The sequence below is a fragment of the Bos indicus x Bos taurus genome, chromosome X (assembly GCF_003369695.1).
Source record: "Bos indicus x Bos taurus breed Angus x Brahman F1 hybrid chromosome X, Bos_hybrid_MaternalHap_v2.0, whole genome shotgun sequence".
NCBI classification, from domain to species: Eukaryota; Metazoa; Chordata; class Mammalia; order Artiodactyla; family Bovidae; genus Bos; species Bos indicus x Bos taurus.
The window spans coordinates 50,868,302-50,879,974 of record NC_040105.1 but is presented as its reverse complement, the minus strand read 5'-3'; the positions used below and the strand labels follow the sequence as shown (position 1 = coordinate 50,879,974).

Here is an 11,673-nt window from a genome sequence, read left to right as displayed (position 1 = left end):
AAGACTACTAGGGGAAACATTCGTCACCTGAGTGCCTGTGCATGACTCTGAGTATTTCCTGACCACAATAAGACAGACACGAACATAAAACTGAGATGTTCTTTCCAGGTAACGCCACACCAGTATAATAGCCTCCTCTGATCCACTAAGAGCTGGCGTTACCAAAGGAAAAAACCCATCTCAGTCCCAATCTGAGTAACCTTTAACCTCAGAGATGCTCTTGGAGCTAGAGCTCCATCTAGCTTCTGAACTTTCGATTCCTAGCGAGGCTAGGCGCTTTCTTGACTACCAATTCAAGTTTTGGACCTAAGCCACAGTATACAATAACAGTATAGATCACAAGTCCCTTGAAAGTCTATGATCCAATAGATTAGGTTAGTACTTCTAATTCCCAAGGATTTATGAAATGGTCAAAGAGACCAAAAAGTTTGACCGAGAAAGGAGGGTTCGGTCCACACGCTTTGCCCATTTCTGGTCAGTTCCCTGTGGAGACATTGGGTGCCTCTTGGCATCGGCAGGTCGGTATAAACCCCCAACAGGTTTCTGCCATAAGCCGTATGAGATCACCGTGAAACCGCAGAGCAGGGCTCCTTACTTGCTTCACGCAGGGCCTGTCATTCATTCACACAAGCACACGGTAGAGTTAGTAAAGCACAGCAGAAAACGTGTTTTCTGAGAACAAAGAACTAAAGCTCCAAGCATCCTTACTTTGTCCTGAATGATCCCGGACGAGCCCCCAAGATGAAAGGTTGTTGTTGAATCACACGAAGACACCGGGATTCTTGGCCCCCAGAGGAGAAGAATTCAATCTGGGGCCAGAGACGAGGCTTGATTGCTCAGAGCTTTTGTGTAATAAAGTTTTATTAAAGTATAAAGGAGATAGAGAAAGCTTCTGACATAGGCATCAGAAGGGGGCAGAAAAAGTACCCGCTTGCTAGTGTTAACAATGAAGTTATATAATCCAAAGAATGTCTGGAGGTTGTAAAGACCTCATCAGACCTACTCCCATAATTTACATTTTAAGATAATAGAAGGTTTAATCCAGAGACTGTCCTTAGGCAAGATACATTATTGTTATATAATCCTAAGGAATGTGGAGAAAGAAAAAAAGTTTGTCCTTTCTTCCTCCTTGAGAATTCCAGACCCCTCTCTCCTTGGGGACCTCTAGACTCCTTATCAACCTGCCTAGGAACTGACTCTCATCACTTTCAGTCTGTATGTGTCCCTAGGTCTGAACTATATCTTTTGTAGACAGTATAGATACAGATCTTGTTTTGTATCCATTCAGCCAGTTTGTATCTTTTGTTTGGAGCACATAATCCATTTACATTTAAAGTAATTATCGACGTGTATGCTCCTATTACCATTTTCTTTTCTTTCTTTCTTTCTTTTTTTTTTTTTTTACAATTCCAACGTTTTATATTTATTACTGGGTCTCAGACTGATAGTGAGGAGATAACATCATGGGCCAAGCATTACAGTAGTGATGTTTTGAGGAAATAACACCATGGGCCAAGCATTACAGTAGTGATGTTTTCATTGTGATTTGGCTGCTTAAAAAGTGGTCTTAACATGTGTGCCACACATGTTAAGACCAGTTCTTATAGACCCAGCTTGCTTCTTATAGACCCAGCTTGGTTCTTCTCCAATGTCTTCTCTTGGAGTTGTACCTGATTTTATTGCCAGTTTTCATTCGAATCCATTGAGGAATGGGACGATTCTGCTTTTGTTTCTTGGCCAGGAATCGCTTGATCCTGAAAGTCTTGTGAGAAGACATGGTGAGGAGAGAATTCAACCGCACATAGGATGGCGGAGAAGAGAAAAGAGGAGGAGCTATTACCATTTTCTTAATTGTTTTGAATTTGTTTTTATAGTTATCTTTCTTCTCTTTGTTTCTCACCTGGAGTAGTTCCATTAGCATTTGTTGTAAAGCTGGTTTGATGGTGCTGAATTCTCTTAATTTTTGCTTGTGGTAAAGACTCTTGATTTCTCTGTCAAATCTGAATGAGATCCTTTCTGGATAATCTTAACTGTAGGTTTTTCCCTTTCATCACTGTAAATATATATTGTCACTCCCTTCTGGACTGCAGAGTTTCTGCTGAAAAATCAGTTGTTAACATTATGGGGTTCTCTTGAATGTTACCTATTGCTTTTCACTTGCTGCTTTTATTATTTTTTCTTTGAATTTAATTCTTGTTAGTTTGATTTATATGTGTCTTAGCATATTTCTCCTTAGTTTAGCCTACATTGATTGCACTTCTTTGACTTGATTATTTCCTTTCCCATGTTAGGGAGGTTTTCTAACGTAATCTCTTCAAATCTTTTCTTAGACCCTTTCTCTTTCTCTTCTTCTGGGACCCCTATAATTTGAATAATAGTGTGTTTGTTGTTGCCCCAGAGGTTTCTGAGGCTGTCCTTATTTCATTTTTTCTTATTCTGCCGCTCAGTAATTATTTCCACTATTCTGTCTTTCAGCTTGGGGTTTCCCTTGTGGCTTGGCGGTAAAGAATCTGCTTGCCAATTCAGGAGATTCCTGTTTGATCCCTGCATTAGAAAGATCCCCTGGAGAAGGAAATGGCAAACTATTCCAGTTTTCTTGCCTGGGGAATCCCATGGACAGAGGGGCCTGATGGGTTACATATAGTCCATGGGGTTGCATAGAGTCAGACATGACTTAGTGACTAAACAACAGCAATAACAACTGTCTTTCAGCTCATTTATTCATTTTTCTGCCTCAGTTATTCTGCTATTTATTCCTTCTAGTGTATTTTTCATTTCAGTTATTGTGTTGTTCATCACTGTTTGTTTGTTCTATAGTTCTTCTAGTTCCTTTAAACATTTATTGTCTTCCCAGAGGGATGGTATGGGGAGGGAGGACGGAGGAGGGCTCAGGATGGGGAACACATATATACCTGTGGTGGATTCATTTTGATATATGGCAAAACCAATATAATATTGTAAAGTTAAAAAATAAAATTAAATTAAAAAAAAAAGAAAAAAAATTTATTGTCTTGATCCATGCCTGCATTCTGTTTCTGAAGTTTTGGATCATCTTTACTATCTTTACTGTGAATTTTTTTCAGGTAGATTACCTATTTCCTTTCTATTCATTTGATTTTGCAGGTTTTGCCTTGCTGTTTTTGTCTGTAACATATTTCTCTCTTCTCATTTTTGTTGATGGATGCAGCTCTGTTCCTGTCTTGCTGGTAGTTTGGCCTGAGGACTCCAGCATTGGAGCTTGCTGGCAGTTGGTTGGAGCAGGGTCTTGGCCCTGAGATGAGGACAGCTGAGAGAGCTCACATAAATTAATATTTCCTGGAGCCTGAATATCTCTGGTAGTCCAGCAGTTTGGACTCTGCACTCTCACTGCAGCAGCTCAGCCCAACCTCTGGCCTGGCATTGAATACCCAAACATGATGCAGCAAAGAAAACAAAATAAAATGAAACAAAAACAGGCAAACAAAACCCAAGGCAAATAATAAGAACAAAACCAAACATACAAACAAAGAAAGGATAACAAACAGACAAATAAAACCTTAGACAAATAACAAAAACAAATCCAAACAAACGAAATTAAACCAACCACCACTAACAAAAATCCTAGGAAGAAAAAGAACAAGAAGACACCCAAACAAACATGCCATAAAACCCAAAACCAACAATAAAAGCAAAGCTAACCTGATCAGAAAGCAAGAAAGAAAACAATAAAAAAACAAACTGAGATTTCCCTGGTGGTCTAGCATTTAAGACTTCACCTTCCAATGCAGGGGATGTGAGTTTGATTCTTAGTTGGGGACCTAAGATTCCATATGCTCATGCCCCAAAAATCAAAATATAAAACAGAAATGACAATGAGAAAAACAAAGATAAAAAGAATATAGAAACAAAATTAAAAAAAAAAAAAAACAGGACATCACAAAATATCTAAAGAGGAAACCAACAACTGTAATAAAAACAAAACACAGACAATGAACAAAAAGAGAAGCATAACAAAGAATAAAAAGTAAAATAATATTAGGAGAATAAAAATATCATAGAAAAATAAAAATGAAATGAAAACAAAACACAATGGCAAAAATGAAAATAACATAAAAATAAAAGGACTGATGCTGAAGTTGAAACTCCAATACTTTGGCCACCTAATGTGAAGAACCAACTCATTGGAAAAGACCCTGATGCTGGGAAAGATTGAAGGTGGGAGGAGAAGGGGATGACAGAGGATGAGATGGTTGAATGGCATCACCGACATGACAGACATTAGTTTGAGTAGGCTCCAGGCATTGGTGATGGACAGGGAAGCCTGGCACGCTGCAGTCCACGGGATCACAAAGAGTTGGCCACGACAGAGTGACTGAACTAAACTGAACTGAAAAATAAGAAATAAAGAATAACCAAAATACAAAAACAAAAAGAAAAAATTCCCTTGGGCCTCTTCTATCAGTGTCCTTTCCCCCACAGCAAGCTACATCCAACCCCTGATGTCATAGGAGGCCCTCCAAGACCTCTAGATAGGCCTCTTTACTCTCTTTGTCAGCCCCACCTCTATAGGTGTTCCGTTCACTACATATGCTCCTGAAGGTGGCCTGGAGTACACGTGCCTGCACAGACCAGCTGGGGTGCAGGCTTCCACAGGCATGTCTTCAGTGGCTGGCACAGCTGGAGAAGGTTTTGGAGGAGAGTGATGCTTGGCCTGTCTGGAACTGTGTGTACAGATGTGGCCTTGTTAGGGGTGGAACATGGGCTGCCAGGACCTGTGTGGCCTGTGGTGGCTTTGATGGGAGTGGGCCTCAGACCCGGGACCCATGCAGCCAGATGAGGCTTTTAAGGAGGCAGGGCTGGCCTATTTATACAGTGGATTATATGTGCTGCTTAATGTCAAATCATTTTTGCACTCAGAATAGATCACATGTTTTTCAGTCTTTCAGTTTGCTACTGGATTTTATATGTTAGTATCTATTATTTTGTATCAATATTGATAAGTGAGATTGGTTTGTGGTTTTCTTACATGTGAAATTTTTTGGGAGCTCCTGCATTTCCCAAACTGTTTCATGAAGTCCCTGACCATTCAGGACTGAGGATACACTAATATTGGAGGAGGACTCCAGTTAGTGCCAACTCCCCCTTCCTTCTTTGCAGCACTGGGTGGTTTCTGAGAGATTCTATATACTCTGGATATCTGTGGGAGCATGCTGTGCTGTGCTTAGTTGCTTAGTTGTGTCTGACTTTTTGTGACCCCATGGACTGTAGCCTGCCAGGCTCCTCTGTCTATGGGGATTCTCCAACAAGAATACTGAAATGGGTTGCCATGCCCTCCTCCAGGGGATCTTTCCAACCCAGGGATCAAACCAGGTCTCCTGTATTGCAGGCAGATTCTTTACCAGCTGAGGTCCCTGGAAAGCCTTATCTGTGGGAATAAGCACTATTAATTGTAAATGTGGAGATATTAGCATAGGATACTTAATCCAGATTGACTATTTATATAAACTGCAGAGTAACTTACTAGGAAATGACAAGTGATGGGGCTATCCTGTGATTTTACGTTTGTCCTTTAAAACATCAATTATATTATTTATAAAAGTATTAATTTATATTAAGTAATTATTATATTATTAAGTCCTGATACTAAAAAACCCTCCACTTTACCATTCTGTATCCCCCACCCTTCCTTCCAAAGTCAACAATTCTAGTTCTAAATCCTTCCCCACATATTATATCCATATTTTTTATAAATGTGCTTATATTGCTATTTATTTATATAACTATTTAAAAATTAATAAGTGTTTTAAAAGAGCAGTTTGAGGTTTATATAATATAGAGTGAAAAGTATAGAGAGTTCTCATATACCCTCACTCCTCACTCCTGCCCTTCTCCCCTTAGTTTTCCCCATTATTCACATCTTGTATAGGTGTGGTATATTTCCTAGAATTGATGAGCCAATATTGATACATTATTATTAGCTAAAGTCTGTAGACTACATTATAAATTAGGGTTCATTCTTTGTTTTATATATTTTAACCATAACAGTATCATTCAAAATATTTTCACTGCCTCCCAAATCCCATGTGCTCCAACTAGTCATTCCTCCTTCTACTCAAACCCTGCCAACTCCTTGCAACCATTGATCTTTTTACTTTCTCCCTAGTTTCCCCTGTTCCAGAATGTCACATATTTGGAAACATGGGGTATGTAGCCTTTATATACTGGCTTCTTTCACTTAGCAATATGTATTTGTTTCTTCCTATTTTTTTGTAGCTTGAGAGCTCATTTCTTTTATTGATGAATAGTAACACAGTCTATGGTTGTACCAGCCTTTATCCATTCACCTACTGAAGCACATCTTGATTGCATCCAAGTTTTGGTAATTATGAATAAAGCTGCCACAAATATTTGAGTGCATATTTTCTGCATAGACATAAGTTTTAAGCTCATTTGGGTAAATACCAAGAGACATATTTATTGGGGATGAGTGTCCAGGATGGTGGAGTAGAAAGACCCTGATCTCACTTCCTCCTGTGGGCACACCAAAAAGACCCTGATCTCACTTCCTCCTGTGGGCACACCAAAGTTACAACTAGTCAGAGACCAGCTATCAATGAGAACAACATGAAGACTAGCAGGAAAGATCTTCTACAAGTAAAGATATAAAGAAGGAACCACAACAAGATAGATGGGAGGGGCAGAGATGCAATATAGTCAAGACTTATATCCCCCAGTAGGCAGCCCACAAATGGCAGGATAATTCTCCCAAAGGAGTGAGTAGTCTGAGCTCCACAATGCTTTCCCCAGCCCAGGGCTCCTATACAAGGAAGATGAGCCTCTAGAACATTTGAATTTGAAAGCCAGTGGGGCTTACTTTTGGGAGAGTCAGAGGACTGTGGGAAATAGAGACTTCATTCTTAAAGGGCTCACACAAATCCACACTCTCCAAGATCCAGGGCAAAAGCAGTAATTTGAAAGGAACCTGGGTCAGACCCACTTCTCATACTGGAAACATAAATGATTGAAGGAGCTATTCTAGGGAGCTCATTCTATCATGTATTTGCAAGTACCATTTTGGAATCCTCCCCTTATCTTATCAGTGCTGAGAGCTGGCCCTGCTCACTAGATAGTCAGTACCAGTTCTGGGATACCCCAGACCAAGCAGCTAGTCAGGCAAGGACACAGCCTTACTCACCAGCAGGCCAGCTACCATTGGATCCCCTTAACCTCCAGCCACTCCAGGGACCAGCCCTGTCCACCAGAGGACTCAGAATCCAACTCCACACACCAGTGGGCTGGCACTAGCTCTGGGACACCTGGGACTTATAGTCAGTTATTGGGACCTGACTCTGTGCACCAGCAGGCTGACATCAGCTCCAGGACCCCTGGGCCCTGCAGCCAGAGAGCCCAGGATCTGGGCCAACCCATGGGTAGGCTGGCATAACCTGAGGACCTGGATTTACCTATGAGAGGGTGAGCATCAATACTTGGTCATCTATGGGCACCAATCCTGCTTATCAGCAGGTAGACACTAACCCAGGGACCACTGTATCTGCTACCACCAGTGCCAAGACCCAGTCCACCCACCAGCAAGGCAGCACCAGCCCCAGAACAATCTGGGCTTTAGCCCCACCAATCAGTAGGCTGACACTGGCTCTGGGACACCCCAAGCCTCACAGCCAGCCATATCAGAAACCAATCAACAGGTAAACACTGGCTCTGGGATCCTTAGCTCCATAGCCTCATGACCTGGTTCTGCAAACTAGTGGGCCAACACTAGCCCCAGGAACCCTGGGGCATTGCAACCAGTCATCTGTGAAAAAAAAAAAAAAAAAAACCATGCCTACCAGCAAGCCATCCCCAGAACCAGGAGTTCCTGGGCCACAGAGCTAGCCATGCCAGAATTTGGTCCTATCCACAAGTGGCCAGCAGCCTCCACACTAGGCAACCAACTGGGCTGGAATAGGGCCAGCCATGCATATCTGCATGCAAACATAGACAGCCTGCCAAAACAGAAAGGCCCACACAGCTTACATAGAAGGTAGCACCAGAGCAAATATCTCTGGTGATGAGGGGGTTGTGTACTGCTGGGTCCAACAGGACATATTTACATATAGCCACTTTTTCAGATCACGGAAATAACTAACCTACTAAATACATAGAAAATTCTCTATAAAAATAGAAGATTAGTCTAAACAAGGTCACAGAGGAATATGTTCCAAACAAAGGAACAAGATAAAATCCCAGAAGAACCAAGTGAAGTAGAGATAAGCAATCTACTGTATAAGAGTTCAAGGTAATGGCCATAAAGACACTCAAAGAAGTCAGGAGAGGAAAAAAGGTACACAGAGAAGTCAGAAGTTTCTATCAAAGATATAGAAAATATAATGAAGAACAAAACAGAGATGAAGAATACAATATAATTGAAATAAAAAAATATATTAGAAGGAATCAATAGTAGGTAAACAGGAATACATCAGCAGCTTGAAGACAGGGTATTGGAAATAAGCTGGATAGAAAAACAAAAAAAAAAAAAACCAAATTTTATGCCCACTTAGGAGAACTCTGGGACAGCATTAGGCATACTGACATTCGCATTACAAGGGTCTGAGAAAGAGAAGAGAGAGAGAAATGGACAGATAATATATTTGAAGACATAATAGCTGGGAACTTGCCTAACCTGGGAAAGGAAAGAGATATCCAAGTCTAGGGAATCACAGGGTTTCAAACAAGATGAACCCAAAGAGGACCACACCAAGACATATTGTGAATAAAAAGTAAAGGTTATTGAAATCAGACTTCTGGTTATAAAATAAAGTTACAGGTATGAAATGTACAGTGTGGGGAATATAGTCAATAATTTGTGATATTTTGTATGATGACAGATGGTAACTATGCTTGCTATGGTAACAGGAACTACATAGTATTGTGGGTTAATTATATTTCAAAAACAAGCAAACAAACTGGTATGAAAAGTGATCAGAATTGTGGTTACCAGAGGTGGGAGATGGGGAAGGGGGGATTGGATGAAGGCAGTCAAAAGCTAAAAAATTATAAATAACTTTTATGGATTTAATATACAATATGATAAATATAATTAACACAGCTGTATGTTATATATGAAAATTGTTTAGAGAGTAAACCCTGAGGGTTTTTGACACAAGGAAAAGCTTTTCTTCTATTTTTCAAATTTTGTATCTATATGAGAATATGGATAGTAAATAAACTTATTTGTGATAATCATTTCATGATGTATGTAAGTCAAATCATTGTACTCTATGCCTTAAACTTATACAGCGCTATTGTTTTTGTTCAGTTGCTCAGTCATGCCCAACTCTTCGAGACCCCATGGATTGAAGCATGTCAATCCCTATCCCTATCCCTCACCATCTCCTGGAATCTGCTCAAACTGATGTCCATTGAGTCGGTGATGCCATTTAAACCATCTCATCCTTTGTCATCCCCTTCTCCTTCTGATTTCAATCTTTCTCAGCATCAGGGTTTCCAATGAGTCAGCTCTTCACATCAGGTGGCCAAAGTATCGGAGGTTCAGTTTCAGCATCAGTCCTTCCAATGAATGTTCAGGATTGATTTCTTTTAGGATTGACTGGTTTGATCTCTTTGCAGTGCAAGGGACTCTCAAGAGTCTTCTCCAACATCACAGTTTGTATGTCAATCACATCTTAATAAAACTGGAAACCCCTAAAATAGAAATAAAGAAAAAGCATTAATGTATATTAGAATAAAGCATAAAACAAAAAAGAAACACATTTTCTGGGTTGTATAAAAAGACTATGTTTAATTTTGTAAGAAATTGCTGAACTATCCTCCAAAAAGGTTGTATCATTTTACATTCCTACTGGCATGAATGTGACATTACTGACATTGAATGTGACTTTGTGTCATTTGTATTTTAATTTGTAATTCTCTAATGATAAATGATGGCATGTGATGTTGAGCATCGTTTCATATACTTATTTTCCATCTGTATATCTTCTTTGACATTGTGTCTTCATATAATTATCCAATTTTTAATTGGATTGTTTGTTTCCTTATTACGTTTTAGGGGTTCTTTGTACCTTGGGTACAAGTCCTTTATTAGATATAGATTATGACTATGCCAGAGCCTTTGGCTGTGTGGATCACAATAAACTGTGGAAAATTCTGAAAGAGATGGGAATACCAGACCACCTGACCTGCCTCTTGAGAAACCTATATGCAGGTCAGGAAACAACAGTTAGAACTGGACATGGAACTACAGACTGGTTCCAAATAGGAGAAGGAGTACGTCAAGGCTGTATATTGTCACCCTGCTTATTTAACTTATATGCAGAGTACATCATGAGAAATGCTGGGCTGGAAGAAGTACAAGCTGGAATCAAGATTGCCGCGAGAGGTATCAATAACCTCAGATATGCAGATGACACCACCCTTATGGCAGAAAGTGAAGAGGAACTAAAAAGCCTCTTGATGAAAGTGAAAGAGGAGAGTGGAAAAGTTGGCTTAAAGCTCAACATTCAGAAAACTAAGATCATGGCATCTGGTCCCATCACTTCATGGGAAATAGATGGGGAAACAGTGTCAGACTTTATTTTTTTGGGCTCCAAAATCACTGTAGATGGTGATTGCAGCCATGAAATTAAAAGATGCTTACTTCTTGGAGGGAAAGTTGTGACCAACCTAGATAGCATATTCAAAAGCAGAGACATTACTTTGCCAACAAAGGTCTGTCTAGTTAAGGCTATGGTTTTTCCAGTAATCATGTATGGATGTAAGAGTTGGGCTGTGAAGAAAGCTGAGTTCTGAAGAATTGATGCTTTTGAACTGTGGTGTTGGAGAAGACTCTTGGGAGTCCCTTGGACTGCAAGGAGATCCAACCAGTCCATTCTGAAGGAGATCAGCCCTGGATTTCTTTGGAAGGAATGATGCTAAAGCTGGAACTCCAGTACTTTGGCCACCTCATGCGAAGAGTTGACTCATTGGAAAAGACTCTGATGCTGGGAGGGATTGGGGGCAGGAGGAGAAGGGGACGACAGAGGATGAGATGGCTGGATGGCATCACCGACTCGATGGATGTGAGTCTGAGTGAACCTCAGGAGTTGGTGATGGACAGGGAGGCCTGGCGTGCTGCAGTTCATGGGGTTGCAAAGAGTCGGACATGACTGAGCGACTGAACTGAACTGAACTGATACTTTCTCCTACTCTGTAGCTTTTCTTCTCTTCACAGAGCCTTCCTGGATTAGTTTTGGAAAATTCTGACTTATTATTACTCCAAATATTTCTTCTATTTCTTTCTCTCTTTCTTCTCCTTCTGGTATTCCCATTATGAATGTATTACATTTCTATAATAGCTCCACAGTTCTTGGATATTTTGTTCTAACTTTTCAATTTTTCTCTTTTTATTTCCATTTTGAAAGTGTCTATTGACATACTGGCTTAAAACTCAGCATTCAGAAAACTAAGATCATGGCATTCAGTCCCATCACTTCATGGCAAATAGATAGGGAAACAATGGAAACAGTGACAGACTTTGTTTTTTGGGGGCTCTAAAATCACTGCAGATGGTGACTGCAGCTATTAAATTAAAAGACGCTTGCTCCTTGGAAGAAAAGCTATGATCAATCTAGACAGCATATTAAAAACCAGAGACATTACTTTGCCAGCAAAGGTCCGTCTAGTCAAAGCTATGGTTTT

At 40.2% G+C, this 11,673-nt stretch overlaps 1 protein-coding gene across 1 annotated transcript; it reads right to left on the bottom strand.

Moving 5' to 3' along the window:
• Positions 1-1,618: 1,618 nt before the first annotated feature.
• On the bottom strand, positions 1,619-1,809 carry LOC113886971 (60S ribosomal protein L39). Its single transcript, XM_027533713.1, has one exon. It carries the CDS (start codon positions 1,775-1,777, stop codon positions 1,622-1,624), a length of 156 nt encoding a protein of 51 aa, XP_027389514.1. The 5' UTR covers positions 1,778-1,809; the 3' UTR covers positions 1,619-1,621.
• Positions 1,810-11,673: the final 9,864 nt, after the last annotated feature.